Raw genomic sequence first — 17675 nt, 5'->3', positions numbered from 1 at the left:
TTTAGATTGACGCACCTTTGATTATAATTAGGGATAAGCATTCAGCAGTTAAGACTCGGTAATCCCGTCATCCGCCATCAGGAAGATGGCTCTGGGCAAGGCTCCGCTGCAGCCCTTTCATTCTGTCCTGGGCAGCCCCAGGTTGAGGGCTGAGTGCAAAGGAAGAGATCTGCAGCTGCCACTGAGATCTTCCAAGCTGACACAAGAGTAAGGACACCGATGGCATTTGGTGACAGTGCTGTCCCCACTCTCACAAGACCCTGTGTCTTGTCTCCTGCCGTTTCCCCTGCGGTCCCAGGAGTGTTACCTTGTCCGGGATGGTTTCGGCCACCATCCTGCACATGGAGAGGCAGAGGGTTGTAACCCATTTGGCGTAGCTCAGTGAGACCCTAATCCTAATTGGTCTGAACAAGGAAGTGCCCAGGGAGTAATTAGGCCTACCTCTGGGTGTGTCCGTGACACATGAGACTCTGAGACCTAATCAAAGAATGCGCCCCTTAATGGGTTCAGAACTGGCACATTATTTCGGGTGGTGAAGTGGTGGGGGATCATTGCAGGGAGAAAGTCACCAGAGCATGGCCTTGAGGACCATTGCTGGTCCCCTTCCTATATCCCCCTTTCTCTTGACGTCTTCTCTGCCATGGGGATTGAAACTTTTGGGACAATGAGAAGAAGAACCCCTTCTTCTTTTAAGCTCTTTGGTCAGGGGTTTGGTGAGAGCTACAGAAAGCTACCAAGGGCCACAAGCAGCCGGCCATCCGAGAGCATGTTCTAAGCAATACTTCCTGGGAGCCCAGTGTGCAGTCAGCTGGGGCCAGTGATAGGAGACAGAGGTCCTGTGGAAGATGTTTGCTCTGCTGCTGATTAGAAAATCCCACGGAAAAGTCTCCTGCCTCCAACAGTGGGCAGTTGCTTTGGCTTGGGTCCTAATGAGTCTATCATGCTTGTTTTGTTTTGTTTTGTTTTCAGTTTTTTGAGACAGGGTTTCTCTGTAGCTTTGAAGCCTGTCCTGGAACCGGTTCTTGTAAACCAGGCTGGCCTCAAACTCATAGAGATCTGCCTGCCTCTGCCTCCCGAGTGCTGGGATTAAAAGAGTGAGTCATCACCGCCTGACTCTATCATGCATTTGACACACCTGTGAGATTTACTACAAACCAAGCTTTAAAAGAAGTTCAAATGTTAAGTTCTTCCAGCGTGTTAATTATCAGCTAGCATGTCATTTATATTCCTGTGTTCCAAGGAGAAGATTATCCAGATAAATAACAGTACTTTGTGTCCCTCCTCATGGGTGGGATGAAACCACCCTTGATGAAGCAGCCCTGGTCTCCGGGTGCAGATCCTACTGAAGTCAGGGACAGCTGGGCCTGGGCCTGAGAGTAAAGGCTTTGAAATCAAGAAAACATATATTTATGTTGAATTTACTTTATAAATAGTTTTTTATTGTGTTTTTTCTTAGGGGGAATGGCTCAAGACAGGGTTTCTCTGTGTAGCTTTGGGGCCTGTCCTGGAACTCACTCTGAAGACCAGGCTGGCCTCAAACTCAGAGATTTGCCTGCCTCTGCCTCCCGAGTGCTGGGATTAAAGGTGTGTGCCACCACTGCTCAGTCTTGAATATAGAATATTAGAACAATCCATTTTACTTATGGTCACGTCACCTTGGCTAAGTCACTTCAGGGACCTCTGGAAGGGAAGGCTGGGTTGGTATCTGATCGTGACAGGATCAGTAAATCACACAAATCACAGCACGCTGGTGGGTCCGGACGGCCAGCACAACTCACTGCCGAAACGCTAAGTGGTTTTAACTGGCTCGACCCTTTGATGTTTGAGGAAAGAAAAAAAAATCACAGTTCCTCCAAGCACCACAAAGAAACTCGGCCGTGTGTGTGTGTGTGTGTGTGTGTGTGTGTGTGTGTGAGAGAGAGAGAGAGAGAGAGAGAGAGAGAGAGAGAGAGAAGGAGAGAGAGAGAGAGAGAAGGAGAGAGAGAGAGAGAAGGAGGAGAGAGAGAGAGAGAGAAGGCGGGAGGGAGAGGGAGAGAGAGAGAGACTTCCCTTTCCAGAGCAGTTCATCTCAGTCTCTGCTTTCAATGATAGAAAAAAAAAAAAAAAACCTAAGTGGAAGAAAAGAATTAGCATAAGGCCATGGCGGGTGTGTGTGTGTTGTTGTGTGTGTGTGTGTGTGACTCAGTGGGCAGCGTGCTTGCCTAAGACACATGAAGACCTGGGTTCTATCCCCAGCGCAGCACTGGGTGGTATGGTACCGTGTGCCTGTAATCCTAGAACTCGGGAGTTGGAAGCAAGAGACTTACACTTCAAGGTCATCCATGGCCACGCTGGGCTCCAGGACAGTCTTGCAGGAGGCAGGACATTCAGTAGGGTATGGACGTGGGGACACACCCCTGTGGAGGAGCTCAAGTTCAAGGCCAGCCTTCAGCACAATAAAATAAGAGAGGTTTTGAAGCGTGATCTGCCACGTGAATTTGTGTCTGAACATCAGAGTGTTCCATGCACTTAAGCAATTATTTTATTCTCCGTAAGAGTGAAATTTGTCCACTAAAGTTTAAGGGTTTCTTCGCAGAGAGATTTCTCTTAGGAAAAATTAAATGAGGCACTGATGCTGAGACCGAGCAATGAGAAGGAGCCAATTTGGATTTTCAAATTGTAAATCAATTTGAAAAATATTAACTGCGGGTTTCTCCAAGGATGGCATCATTAAAAGTCCCCGTCTCCGTTTTCACTTAATCTCTTTGTCATAGTTTCTTTTTTTAATGATTTTTTTTTATTTTCAACATTACTATTTCACTTGTATTTTCTACTGTCAATCAAATACCTTTGAGGAGCCCTACAAGAGGAGTCCATTGTCACGTGCTCCTTATCCCTGCTCACCACAGGGGCAAATCTCCCAGACCTCTCAGCTTTGGTCCGTTCCAGAAGAGAATGTGTGTATGTACATGAACATGCCTTGAAACCAGGTGTCGTGGGAACCTGTGTGGAGTGGCCAAGGGTGTTGCTCAACAGCCTGTCAATCTCAGATAGAATGTAGTCTTCAGATATGCGCAGTGTTGAGGGTGGGCGACCAGACCTGCATCGAGCTCTCCAAAACATCTGTGCTGTGAAGAGCCACACCACCTGGGTGTGGGCTCTCTCCACAGTACCTGGGGGACTCTCCACAGCACCAGGGGGACTCTCCACAGCACCAGGGACCTAACACCCCAGCCTCCTGCTATCCCCTTCCTATCATCATAACGTGCTTCTTGATGCAGTGTGACGGAACATCCCAAAAAGAGCAGAAGATACAGGAAAGGTGGAGCAGGGGCTGGGGAACGGAACCACTGACCCAAACAATTCAGCAGAGGGATAAAAAACCCAGTTTGGCTGTCCTAATGAGGGTCACAATTGCTGTGATGAAACACCGTGGCCAAAGCAACTTGGACAGGAAGGGTTTGTTTGACTTACACTTCCACATCACTGTTCACCAATGAAGGAAGTAAGAAGAACTTAAGTCTGGCAGGAACCTGGAGGCAGGATACAGAAGCCATGGAGAGGTGCTGTTTACTGACTTGCTCCTCATGACTTGCTCAGCCTGCTTTCTTATAGAACCCAGGACCACCAGCCCAGGAATAGCACACTTGTGATGGCACCACCTACAGTGGGCGGGGCCCACCCGGCCCACCCAGCCCACCCAGCCCACCCAGCCCACCCACATCAATCACTAATTAAGAAAATGCCCTGCAGCTGGATCTTAGTGGGGGCATTTTCTCATCTGAAGCTCCCTCCTTTCAGATGACTCTAGCTTCTGCCAAGTTGACAGAAAACTAGCCAGCACAATGACCAAAGTTAAAGTACAGAGAATTCTAAACAACTGTTGGTGACTCCTTAATGAATATGAAAATAATGCTCTATCTTTTCCGCCTGGCTCTCCCTCCCAAACTCTTCTTAATGAACATAGCCTACAACTTTTTAGATATGTAATTAAATGGTTTATTTGTTTCCTTTTTTCTCACAGTAGCACAACATTTTAGGGGGTAGAAAAAGGCTTTTGAAGCAACAAAGTTAGGGCTTCAACAGAGACTGAGAGTCTGTAATGTCACTTTCTCTGGTTTCTTTCTTCCTTAACCCAGTTTATGTAATCCACTGCAGGCAAAGAAAATGGAACACTCTTTATGGCCTTCCTTAATTTTCTACTTTTAATTTTCTTCCAGGATCTTATTTTAAAGCCTCCCCCAGGGGGAGACACTAGAGAAAAACATAAAGTGGTACTTCCCTCCTTTTCCTCCTTCTCCTCCTTCTAAGTTAACGGGGCAAGGGGAACAGCACCTATTGGCCCAAAATGACTTAAGATCAAGTCTCCGCCCACCGACCCTCAGTACACTGACCTTCCATAGACACCATGCCTTCCATCTCTCCGTGCTGGGATATGAAGAACTTCGTCATTGTTTGTTTGGTTTTGAGGCGGGGTCTCAAGTCGTTCCAACTGGGCTGGAACTTCTGACCCTCTCGCCTCCGTCTCTCAGATCCTTGGATCACAATCGCACAGCACCACCAGGCTTAGCTACTCCCAGGGACTTTGCCCTTGGGGTCAGCTTCGTGTCTAGACTGTAAGACAAGGCCCTCATATCTGGAATTTGAAAGCAGTTGCACTCAGATGCCCTGTGAATCTGCCTCTAAATTGCCAAGATGTTTAGCAGTTTGCATCATTCCTTGACAGGAGCAACAGCATCCATTACCTTCCTGTCACCTGGGACCCACCTGGGAGAAACAGCTGCGGCCGTCAAGTTATTCTGCTTGCAGGGGGCACATCACATGTACACACACAGTATGTACATGCATACATGCATGCATGCATTCATACATACACACACAACTTTTAAAAATAAATGATTTGTGGCAGTTAAGAGCTCCTGCTGCAAGCCAGGTTTAATGGCGGATGTCTTTAATCCCAGCACTCGGGAGGCAGAGGCAGACGGATCTCTGTGAGTTCAGGGCCAGCCTGGTCTACAGAGCGAGTTCCAGGATAAGAGTAAGGAATAAAACCCCTGACAAAAAATAAAAAGTAAGTAAAGAAATCAAGCAAGTGCCTCTATGCTTTTCGAGCTGAGGTCACTGATAGGTTACTCGCAGGAAATGTAACAGCAAGAGGGAAGAAGATTGTTCCTTAGTTTTCCTCTTTTTCTCCCCTTCCGGCTTTAGAATTTTCTACATTGATTTGTGTTTGGGGGAGGGCCGCACACGTCACAGCCTGAACATGGCAGTCAGAGGACACTTTAGAAGAATTAGTTCCCCCTCCCTTTGTATAAGCCCCAGCTCCTCGGGCTCAGGAGCAAGCACCTTTTCTTGCTGAGCCACCTTACTCAGGGTTAGGTTTTTGAGAGTCTCAGTATATAGTCCAGGCGAGCTTCAAACTCAAAACTCAGTCACCCCCAGTGCTGATGCATTCAGCTATCCTGCCTGGCCTTCCGATTCGTTTCTATTCCCGTTTTCTCACCATGAAAACATTCACTTCTTTCGACTCAAAAACTAGAGCTGGGAGGTGAGCTGATGAAACCCCAACATACTGAAAAGCTCTAGATATTCAACGGTTATCCGGGTGTTTTGTACCACTGAATAAAACTGGAAAGCAAGTCCATGTTCAAGACGATAAGAGTGGGTTAGCAAACTACAGCCACACTGTCCATCATCAGACACAAATCCAACAATGTTTTCCACTGAAAAATTCAACAAGAGGCGCTAGGCCAAACCAGTGGCTATGTGGACCTCAGCAAACACATGAAAAAAAAGAAGACGCACATGAGCAGAAATAGAGCCAACTATGAATGAGTGCTCTCTCTGGGGGAGAGAACACAAGTTATATTTTTCCAGAAATTCTTATTGGTGAAATATAGATTATGTGTTTGTTTTTCTTTTTTTAAGATTTATTTCTTTCCTATGTACATAGTGTTCTGCCTGAATACATGCCTGCCAGAAGAGGACACCAGATCTCATTACAGATGGGTGTGAGCCATCATGTGGTCTCTGGGAATTGAACTCAGAACCTCCTGAAAAGCAGTCAGTGCTCTTAACCTCTGCGCCATTTCTGATGTGGGATTCCCCTCTGTATGCAATGAATATGTTTTATTATCATTGGTTAATAAAGAAGTTACTTTGGCCTAGGGCAGGGCAGAGTAAAGCCAGGCAGGAAATCAGAACAGAGATATATAGAGGGAGTATGTGGAGTCAGGGAGACGCCATGCAGCTGCCAAAGGAGAAGGACGCCAGAACCTTACTGGTAGGCCGCAGCCTTGTGGTGATACACAGATTAATAGAAATGGGTTAATTTAAGATGTAAAAGTTTCACAATCCCAGAGAACCTAGAGACCCTAAGAGAAACGTACATGGACTAATCTACATGGGAAGTAGAAAAAGACAAGATCTCCTGAGTAAATTGGGAGCATGGGAACCATGGAAGAGGGTTGTAGGGGAGGGGAGAGACAGGGAGGGGAGCAGAGAAAAAGTATAGCTCAATAAAAAAAAAGATTAAAAAGATGTAAAAGTTATCTAGGAATACACCTAAGCTATTGACCAAACAGTGCTGTAATTAGTATAATTTCTGTGTGATTATTTGGGTCTGGGCTGCCGGGAAAGGAACTCACAGTCTCTATTTGCATTTGCCCGATGTGGGGCCCAACACGGTCTTCATTTACACATTAAAAAAAAAAGCAAACTGGGCCTAGAGGGATGGCTCAAAGGTTAAAAGCACTGACTGCTCTTCCTGAGGTCCTGGGTTCAATTCCCAACAACCACAAGTGGCTCCCAACCATCTATAATGATATCTGGTGCCCTCCTCTGGTGTGCAGGCATCCTTGCAGGCAGAAGATTGTATATATAATAAATAAATCTTTAAAAAAAAGAAAATAAAGCACGCTGAAAAGCCATGAGGAGCAAGCCAGTAAGTGCTACTCATTCACAGCCTCTGCTTTAGCTCTTGCCTCCAGGTTACCTGCCTTGAGTTCCTGTCCTGACTTCCCTCAGGAATGGACTATGATGTGGAAGCCAAGAAAACCCTCTCCTCCCCAAGTTGCTTTTGGTCCGTGGTCTTCATCACAGCAATAGAAAGCAAGCGAGGGCAGACAGCCAGCTGGAAAAGATAGCTGCCCACAGTGGCCACTACTCTAGAAATAACACTGTTTTCTCTGTTCTGATTGTCTCTGCAGGACAAATGCCTTAGCCTGGATCTTCCTGCCTGGATCTCCCTCACTCAGCCCTTCTCCGTTCGTTGCACCCTTGCTTCTGACATTGGACCACTGACCTCTTCCTGACACCCAGCTCCAAGAAGACTGCAGAAAAAGAAAAAGAAAAAAAAAATCCCACCAACCATTTCTCTTCATCCTCACTAACAATTTGGTAATGAAGTATTGATTCCCACTTCTCTCCTTATGGACGATATTAGATTTTCATTGATAAACTGCAATGGGACTGTCGCATCTCTGAGGCCCTCTTCACCGTCAGGAAGAAACAAAGTGCCACCGAGGAAAAATAATGACTGGGAGCATTGACGCACTTATTTTGTCAGTTTGTAACAGGAAAGGGAGGGGGCACATCACTCTTCATGGTTTAATGTCCAAATGGGCTGCTCTTGGGAGTTTACTTTTCATGGTAACGTCCATTTCCTATTTATAACCCCCCTGGGAACGTTTGTCTAAAGGAAATGTTTCTGTTCAGTGTAACAATTAAGGTTGCACCTGGATTCCCTAGTCCTGCCCCTGCACCGGGGAGCCATTAATCACTGCAGAGTAGAAGAGTTATTAAGTTAAACCGGAGTTTGAGCCAAGAAAACCTCCCAACCATGTTCATCTTCTGTGAAAGTTGTTGGAATAGACAGGCTTAACCGTGTTGCTGCCAAAGGCTTTTTCCTGTGGAGTGCGTCCTCCATGGTTATCTTGAGTGGTTTTGTAAGCTTAGCTCCCAGCATGCACCACTGTAGGATGAGCCCTGCAAACTGGGAGCCCTGCAGACTAGAACCCCAGAGAAAGCAAGATGGCAAGGCATCACCGAGAGTGCCAGGTGAAGTGGACACCTTCACTGGCAATCCCTCCTTCCCGGACCTGTTGCCTCTCAAGTGCAGCTTCTCCTTTGAACCAGCAGAATGCATGAAAACAGGGTGTCCGTTTTAAACGTGTTCCTGCAACTTTTTTCATTAAAACTTTAAGGGCCCAATTTTAATTTGTGGAATATTCCCGTTAATAATGAGATCTAATTAAGACATCCATTAAAAGCCCGTTAAAGTTAATTTAACGTAAAAATTCCAATAGAACTGTATTAGATTTTCTCCATTAAATTAACGTTATGGATTTTTAACGGATGTCTTAATTACACGTTATTATTAACGGGAATACTGTATTACACAGATTAAAATCAGGTCCTAAGTCAACTTGGAAAAGCTAAGAGCATGTTTTAATATTAAAGTCTCACAGACCTAGTACACAGCTTGGAAGCGCAGGGGAAGATGCGGTTATTCTAGCTGAGCATTTTCTGTACAATGGAGAGTAATCTATAATAGATAAATCCATCATTTCGTTTAAACAATGGTCTCTTTATTCTCATAGGACAGCCAAGTCTGGATTGTATTGTAAACTGCTACTCAGCTATAGGTGAAATATTTAAACTATTCTCAGCACAATATTCTGAAACAAATGACTATTTTGTGTTGTTGTTTTAATTACCAAGGTTATCCAAAAGAAAAAGGGGGGGGGGGAGACTGACAAAATGAAGCCAAATACATCCTTTTCACCATTTATTATAAAGGCTGCCTGTTGGAAATGTCTTGGAAATTTTGACATGATCCCTAAATTCGACACTGGGATTTAAAATAAAATTTGAAGAAAAAAAAAGAAAAAAAAAACTTATTTACCTCCTAAGGAAAGTGTTGCCCTTATGCCACATATAATAGCAAATTGCTTTTTTTATGGCATGCATAACCTAGATGGGGAAAAATATGGTGCTTCAGGGAAGGAGGGGAAAAGTAAATGAAGTTCCAGGAATGTCATTCTGAAGTAATGAGGCATGGACGGAAAATATACCCCGCACATCATCGGATTGAGATGGCAGGCGAAATAGCTTCATTGAAGTGTCAGCACTCATCCATCAATCAATCACCCACAAGGAAAAATAACAACAGTACAACGGAGCGGCTTTTATGGGATTTACTCATGGGCACAGGGAACAGCGGCTCGGATGTAGTTCTGACATGAAAAGCAAGGTGCTGATATTATTTTTTATGATGGGAGGATCATAAAGTGAATTGAGAACAGAGAGAGGTCTGTCTGCTTAACCTGTTCAACCAGAAATGAACGGAACTCAGCTGGAAAGGACCGTCTTCGGATGGGTTAAGATGGAAGGGTGGGCTCGGCTGAGCTCTGTCCTTCAACGGGAGATTCTATTAAGGGGGAGGGGGGATAATACATGAGCACGGGGTTCCGTGAAGCTGATAAAAATTGCCTGCTCCAACCCAGGGTTATTAGGCAAAGCTACATAACTCAGATCCTCTGGAACCAACCAAAAGCAAACGCGGAGCTGGTGACACACCCGGGAGGACACACTACAGCTCCGAACTCCTAGGTCACCGGTTCACTCCGGTTCACTCCGGTTCACTCCTAAGAAGAAAATAAGAATAAATTGCTGTTTCGAGTATAATCTATATGGTTCTGTTAGTGCAATTTCTCTGGTGGGGTGAGGTGGGAGGCGAGAGACAAAAATATTGATAAATTTGGTTAGACTACTGAGTTGTCACTTGGCAACTGTGAACGTTGCCGCTGAGAGACAGCTGTTAATGTTCTCTGCAGAAAACAAGATCTGAGCCGGCACCATGCCGTGCACAGCTCGGTATATTTCTAGACACCAGGCCTGTCTTCATTTGGCAAGCCTGGGAAGCTTCTAGAAACTTCTTCCTGGAGAGAGGGGAAAAAATGAAATAGCTTGAACTCCAGGAGAATGTTTTTATCTGCTTGCGTACCATTTCCTTCCTCCCTCAGATAAGCTGGAACCACAGAAGTGGAAGAGGAATGATATGCAAATTACCTTTGAGTACCTCCACTCTTCAGCCACCCTTTGGGATCAGAGACAATGAGAGGTACCCTTTCCTTCTCCACGCCTCCTTCCAGCTAAGGCCACCAACCGGCTGAAACGCGAAGAGGCCATTAAAAAATATATATATATATGCAAATATTTAAATTTTATGTATTTCAGCAAATCTGCAGATAGACATCATAAGCTCTGACAGTACAAGGCCCAACAGGAAAAGCAATTTATTCAGCAAATTCTCTCAACCCATCTTGTTAGGCTCCTACCGTGTGTATCCCGGAAGTAGGAGAAGCACCCAAACCGGTCACCTTTGATCTCGGCCCTTCAGTTTCTGACAGGACTGATTCACCAGCCACTGCCCAGACATCTGAGGACAGTATCCACTGAGGGTCAGAATTCTAATATTTTCACAATAAGGATTTTTTTTTCCTTGTGAAAAACATACAGGGAGGAAAAAGAACTTCCAAATAGGTTAAGGCCTAAAAGCTGTAAAAATAAATTGGATAGCCCAAACAGCCCCCAAGGAATTTTGTTGAGAACACAAATAGATTTCCCTAAAAACTCACCACCAAAATATGCCTGCTTGGTTGCTCGGCTCTTACATAACTAATGTTCTGAGCAAAATCCCCCAAATTCTGTTGCAACAGAAAACATGAATTACAGTGCCGTGTTGGGAGGAGGTGAGTGAGCGTATATGAGTGTGTGTGTGAGTTTATGTGTGTGTGAGTGTGTGTGTGGGTGCACGAGCATACCTGCATTCATATGCTTGAAGCTCACAGATGTCTACCGTCTGGATAGGACAGTGATAAGAATCTTATAAAACTTTTCAGTCAACCTGAAGACACAGGTCATACAAGGTTCCCAGATTCTGTTTATCATCGGTCACTGATCAGGTTATCTGACAAGCCTCAGGCCTTTTCCTCTTTTTTTGGGGGGGGGGGGGTCATTTTTAAATGTGTTCAATGTTTTTATAAAAGGAGGGGAAGAGAAGAGGGGAGGAAGAGACAGCAGCAGAGGGCTTCTCTTAGGACTAAAGAGGTGACTCGGTGGTTATGAGCACCGGCTGCTCTTACAACGGACCTGGGTTCAGTTCCCAGCACCCTTGTGGCCACTCAAGTTCTGGCCTCCAAGTTCAGCAGACACACACGTGATACACATACATATACATGCAAGTACTCACGCACACACATTAAATAAGAACATATAAAGTGCCATATTCCCATGGTCCGTTCTCCCCTGAATAGAGTGCCAATGTGGAAATGAATATAAAATAACAACAAGGGAATATGCTGAAGGCTATAAACTGCACGTGCATACATAGTTCTAAAGCAAATTCAGTGGTGTCTGTTTTGAAGAGGCAAAAGGCAACAAAAAAATTTTCAAAACTCAACTTTCGGTTTATTTTGCTCCCTCTGTGAGGTGCGAAAATGCTAATTTCATTTTCTCCCTTCCTCTGTGTGGCACTTTCTCCAAATAGCCATAAAATACTTTTAGACAAAGATTGAGCTGGAGGAAGAGATGTCAATCTCCAGCCCTCTGGATGGAGAGCTGCATCTCCATGGCAGGAAAAACTGTGCATCATCTTTAGAATTTCCCGGCTAGAATCTGACCTCTCCATCCAAAGTAAAAGCCACCTCTGTCCTTAGGTTCCTGTGATGGTGTTAGAAGCCTACGCAGATATATAATTCCCGGTCTCTAGTTAAAATTTCCTTCCAATAGCGATGAACCCTTGGCTAACAGGCCTAGTAGTGCCTCCAAAAGTTATTCATGCACAAGGCGACCCAAAGCTTTTTTTTTGGGGGGGGGGGGGGGGGTTGGCGTGCAATAGTGGAAATGTTTTATGGATTAGAAATGGCCTGCCTTAAAATGCTAGTACCAGGTGGAGTGATATTTCTGCAACAAGACTGTCCGTTTCCCTTGGAAAAATATATTCAGAGTAAAATAGCTCTTCCAAGAAGTGACACCCTGGCTTGGCACCCTTCAGCATACAAATGACGTGACAATAGCCATACACTGCCATCGAGGGCCGTCTACAGTAACGTCTGTTTGAAGGAGACGATCAAATACAGCCCCTTGAACTGGGTTTATTTGCTTAAAACAGTTTTTGGAAATAAAAGTAATAACTTTTGGTTGGAGCCCCCAGGAGATGTTTAAAAAAAAATTGAAAAAAAAATACATTGCTTTAAAAAAAATCTAAATCTAAGCACTCCCTTGAAGCCTTTCAGGAAATATATTCCAGTATGCTCTCTGAATTATTTTGCACCTGAAACCTACATCTGACTGTCTGTCCCCAGGCGAAGGCTAATATTTATAGAACGAACAATCTCTGATTATGTCTCAACTATAGAGCTGGGTCCAGTCGTATTTTCACTTTCTAAATGACTTCTGGAACATTCCGGAGTTATAAAGGTGTGTGCAGATATGGAAGGACAGAAAGTTCCACCGGTCTGCACCGAAGAAACAATTGAAACAGTGTGGGTCAGTTCCGCCTGGAGAGAAAGCCCGCAGAAGTCAGAGTCGAGACGGCAAGCCTTTGCCTTCCTTCTTCCCGCCGCAAACGTAACAAACGTGCCAAAACGTGGCCTTTGGCTCAGGGTTCTTCCGTGTCATCAAACCCCAGTTTGCTACACACTTTTAGGTCTCTGATGCAAACCTTCTCATCCCCTTGGGCTTGCTTCCTAAGAGCTGGATCCCAGCAGGACAAACCACGAACTTTCAAACCCCTTGAATATCCAAGCGGACCTGTGACGGCCAACTGTTTCTGGTTCTGTAGGAGTCTTCTGTGACAAGCTGGGAAATGTCCCTTGCATCCATTCCAGATTTTGAGTCTATCTTAATTTTTAAGAAAAAAGAAAAAAGAAAAGAAAAAAAAAGTAACTGGGCTCCAGGTGGGGACGGAGGGGTTCAGAAGGATTTTCAGGAACCACGTTTATCCTTGCTCTGGAGGGAAGTGTTTGCTTCCGGAACAGAGGCAAACATTTTTATATTCAGAAAGCAGACGAATTGTTTTCAGAGAAAATGACTGCAGCCATACCTGTAGAATGCTCGGTGGGCGGTCACTACTCTCTCCTGCATGTTGGGTGTACGTTGTTGGTGCACTAGAAGGAGGGGGGACAAACAGGCTGTTCTGCTGGGAACCCTATGCTGTACATACTTGTATATACTGACTCTATCGCCGTGTACGGACGCAGATTTTCTTATATTTACTTGATTCTGTTTCCTACCAGACTGGCCCACAATGCGGGATTGTTTTGCATTGGAGAAAAAAAAAACAAAAACAATATGTTTGTCATCTTTCCCCTGATCATTCACTTCCGATAGCTTATGGAAGAATTAGGGCTGTGTTTCTTGAGAAATTCTAAGAACCACGGCCGTCTGTCTGCATGAGCACCATCCGGTCGCCGGATCCAAGGAGGAACCGATGCCCTGATTTGACTGAGTTTTCCTCTAAAGGCATGCTTTACCCCGTGGGAAAACTACAAACTCATCCATGTAGAACTAGCCTCTTTGCATTTTATCTAATAGTGCCTGGGAAACAAAGAAAAAAATTATTTTAATGTCTTCTTTAGAGGAAGAATTCATAATTGTCAAATTTTGAAACATTAGCTTAATTTTGTTTTTATGACCCCGGGCTTCTGCTCTTTATTTATCCGGTACTGTTGTAATGGGGCCCCAGGCCATTCCTGACATCATCGTGTTCCTCCGCGGCATTAAGGATGTTTTTAAAATTACACAGATTATTGAGCCAACAGGCTGTTTTAATCAAAACCATGTTTCACTTGTTTAGGAGGCTTATAAATTGTCCTTGCAATGAAGAAGACAGGGGAGAAAAAAAGGAAAAAAAAAAGAAAAGAAAAAGGATGAAAATAACAAAACCCAAAGTGATCCACTGGGAAGATTATACCACCGTGTGGCCAGACGGCCTCATCACAGACAGGCATCTACTGCCCGCTTCTCTAGGAATCTGGAAAATACTTCCCTTGTTTTCCCAACATCCTGAAACTCATTTTCAAGGCCAACACTGTTTGCAAAGTTCCAAAGGTCTTTGCCACCTCATCACCACCCAAAGGTCCAACTGGGAAATGATCTTCCAGGGGGAAGAATGAATATTTCAGAACAGGCGGGCCTCTTTTCTTTGGTCCCTAGGCGCCACCATCCTGTCCCCACCACCCCTCACTGTAAACAATCAGGTGTGATATCCCTTAGGACCTAAACCAGGGCAACAGCAGCGACCCCATCAGTCCCTTGAGGAATAAAAATGGCTTTGGCATGGACCCACATCAAGCATGTGCCTGCCTGCCTATGCTGCCCTTGCCGGGAAGTTACCTGCACAAAGAGACAGTTTTAATACAATTTTATCACTAGAAATAAATTCTGATGGCGGAAATGAAGAAAGCCCTTAAATTATATCACAAAAGCCATTATTTTTTACATCTAAAGAGTGGGCTTTTTTTTTAAGAGAACTCATTCTACTCTGAGAATGTAATTAAAGCCCTAAATAACTGATAATACTTTTAGCTACTATGAAGACACAGCAGCATACTCACCAGGGTGGTGTGAAGCCCCTTGTTTCCATCAAAAAACTGTCTCTAGGTGAATTATTTACACTTTTAAACTTGATAACTCAGTTTCTGTTTGTAGCAAAAGGGAAAACAAAAGAGTCCCTTTTCCTCCTCCCTCAGCAGGTTTTTAAGACAGACGGCTCCCACTCGAAACCTCACCATGATCCGCCCTGAGAATCTTCCCTGTCGACGTAAAGACCTGGGCATGTTCTCTGAGAGTTTTGCCAGAGGCTTTTCTTCACTGTGACGCTACAGACACTGACCCACAGTTCTGGAATCCTCTGGTAGCGGTGCTAGATGGCAGAGGCACCTCCCGACACCATTAGCTTGGCAGGTGTCCGTCATTTCAGACTTTGGCCAATTTGGGGGAGAAAAAAATAGAAATTGAAAGAGTGAAGATACAGGGGAGGGGAAGCCCATACACACAGATGCACTTAAAACATGAAAAGAATTATTTATATGATAAAAATATATTTAGATTTTCAAAGCACACGACTGAATCGAAGTGCTCTTTTTACGCTTCCTGGAGATGGCACTGCTAAATGTCTTTCTACACCAGGCTTTAATAAATCTGTAATGACATTTGATGGATTGATTTCTGCCTGCGTGTGGTTTTTAAAGATGGCAAGAGAGGAGAGAGGCGAGGGAGAGGGTGTGGGAGGGGGGTAAAGCGCCTTCCCTCAAGGAAGTGGGAGGAGGCAGAGTCTCGGTAGGCCTCCCCTTGCAGTCCTGAAGTCTCACTTCTAGCATCCGCTCTCATTCCACCTGTCAGCGCGGTTCCTTTTTCAGATGCCCGCACCCCAATTCCTTCTTCAGATGTCCGCACCCCTTGCTTGTCATCTGGGCTAGCTCTGCAAGCTCTCCTATCCCACCAGCTGACACCCCAGCAATAAATTAGGACATTTCAACAGAGACACAGGCAGCTGTCTGCCATGCTGCGGATGGCTGCGGATGGCCTCCCCTGCCTTAGAGGGACATCCTTGATGGATACTCAGTTTCCCTGGGTGCTCACCCTCCATTTTCTTTAATGTCCCAGGAGACTAGGACCGTGCATCACCCAAGCTGACCGAGCAGACTCCAGCCCCAAGCTGAAGCACGGTGTGAGCTGCACACAGGTGGCTCCCAACTTTAGTAGCTGGCCCGCCTTGGACCCGAGCTTGGTAGATGATGATAATCGCAGGGTCACCTGTTAGTCTGATCCCATTGTTGCGCTCCATGTGTGGCTGTCACAGGACAGGACGGGCTAAATACAGCAAGGCAGGGGAGCAGCCGAGGCACAATGATGGGGTGAGCAATCTGGCACAAGTAAAGGGGGGTTTAGTTGTTTGTTTCCTTAAGGGCCTACTATGTGCGTGCTGGGTCTGAGGGTTACTTGGAAAATTGAAACCGGCAGTGGCCTGTGAGAAGCGACAGCTGTCCACGGGGGCTACGCTAGCATCTAGGCTCTGTCCTATGCCGTCTAGGAGGGAAGCGAAGGTCGCCGAGGAAGGAGACACTACTTCAGGTCGCGGATGGGGATGATGGAGGCACAGAGGTGGTCCGGCCAGCCTGAACTCATGGAATTCCAAAAGGAGATTATGTTGGCTATCTGCTCGATTAACTTTTCAAAAGAGTCCTGACAGGGACTGGACAGATGGCTCAGCGCTTAAGCACTTGCTACTCTTCCAGAGGAGCCAGGTTCGATTCCCCACACCCACACAGTGACTCACAACTGTTTGTGACATCAGTTCCAGGGTATCTGGGGCCTTCATCTTGCCTCTGAGGGTATATACCAGCATGTGACCCACAGGCATCCGTGCAGAAAAGATACCTGCACACATAAAATAAATAATGATCCATTTTGAAAGAGCACTCAGAGAAACAAAAGTGGGACAGACAGAAAGGTGGCTTCGCAGGTGAGGCACCTGCTATCGAGCCTGAAGATTTGAGTTTGAGCTCCAGGAGCCAACGGCAGAAGGAAAGAAACAGCTCCTGTAAGGGTGACCTCTGACCTCCAAATGCGCACCTGTCGACCAGAAGACAGTTCCTCACAGACATCCCCATAGGCTAACACAACAGAGACAGTCCCTCCCTCACGATTACAGGTGGTGTTGACAATGAAAGCTAGCAATCACACTCACAGCATGACCAAGAATGACCTTGAACTCCTGACCTTCCAGCCTCTACCTTGAGTGACTGACAGGATGATAGGTGTGCAGTCCTGCACTTGGGTTGGCGGTCTTGATCTTGAATGATCCCCTATCAGTGTGGAAGGTTTGGCCCTCAGCCTGCAGAGCTGTGGGGAGGTGGAAGTCTCTAGGTCATTGCCCTCAACGTGTGTGGCGGGACTCCAGGCCTCACCTCCCGCTTTTGCTTCCAGGCAATGAGGTGAGTATCAGCCACTGCGGTCACAGTTACCGCCTTCCTGCAGCCCCAGGAGAACGTGCCCAGGGCATCACAGAGTTTCCTTACCCACAACACTGTAGCTCGAGATGGACCCTTTCTCCTTACCCACAACACTGTAGCTCGAAATGGACCCTTTCTCCTTACCCACAACACTGTAGCTCGAAATGGACCCTTTCTCCTTACCCACAACACTGTAGCTCGAGATGGACCCTTTCTCCTTACCCACAACACTGTGACTCGAGATGGACCCTTTCTCCTTACCCACAACACTGACTCGAGGTGGACCCTTTCTCCTTATCCATGACACTGTGACTCGAGGTGGACCCTTTCTCCTTACCCACAACACTGTGACTCGAGGTGGACCCTTTCTCCTTACCCACAACACTGACTCGAGGTGGACCCTTTCTCCTTACCCACAACACTGTGACTCGAGGTGGACCCTTTCTCCTTACCCACAGCACTGTAGCCTGAGATGGACCCTTTCTCCTTTTAAGCTTCTTGTGTCCAGTATTTCATTATTGTGATGGGCAGCTGAATTTCACACAAGAGGATAGAAAAGGCTTCAAGGATAACTGCCACCAGGTGTGTGGGCTCGTGCCTGTAATCCCAGCACTCAGAAGACTGAGGCTCACATGCTCACTTCAAGAGTTCCCCTTACTTGAGCTGCAGCATGAG

The 17675-nt window shown here is 45.8% G+C and overlaps 1 protein-coding gene across 2 annotated transcripts in view; it reads left to right on the top strand.

Annotated features, from left to right (window-relative positions):
• Tshz2 (teashirt zinc finger homeobox 2) overlaps positions 1–15210 on the top strand; it is a 454298-nt gene extending 439088 nt beyond the window's left edge. For both annotated transcript variants that reach the window (XM_048441172.3, XM_048441171.3), the window contains exon 3: positions 7188–15210. In XM_048441172.3, the coding sequence (XP_048297129.3) occupies positions 7188–7189 (2 nt within the window). In that variant the 3' untranslated portion in view covers positions 7190–15210. The remainder of the gene's footprint in view (positions 1–7187) is intronic.
• Positions 15211–17675: the final 2465 nt, after the last annotated feature.

The sequence above is a fragment of the Myodes glareolus genome, chromosome 10, assembly GCF_982192425.1.
Source record: "Myodes glareolus chromosome 10, mMyoGla1.1, whole genome shotgun sequence".
NCBI classification, from domain to species: Eukaryota; Metazoa; Chordata; class Mammalia; order Rodentia; family Cricetidae; genus Myodes; species Myodes glareolus.
Note: the sequence above shows the minus strand (reverse complement) of the source record. Positions and strands in the feature narration are given on the sequence as shown.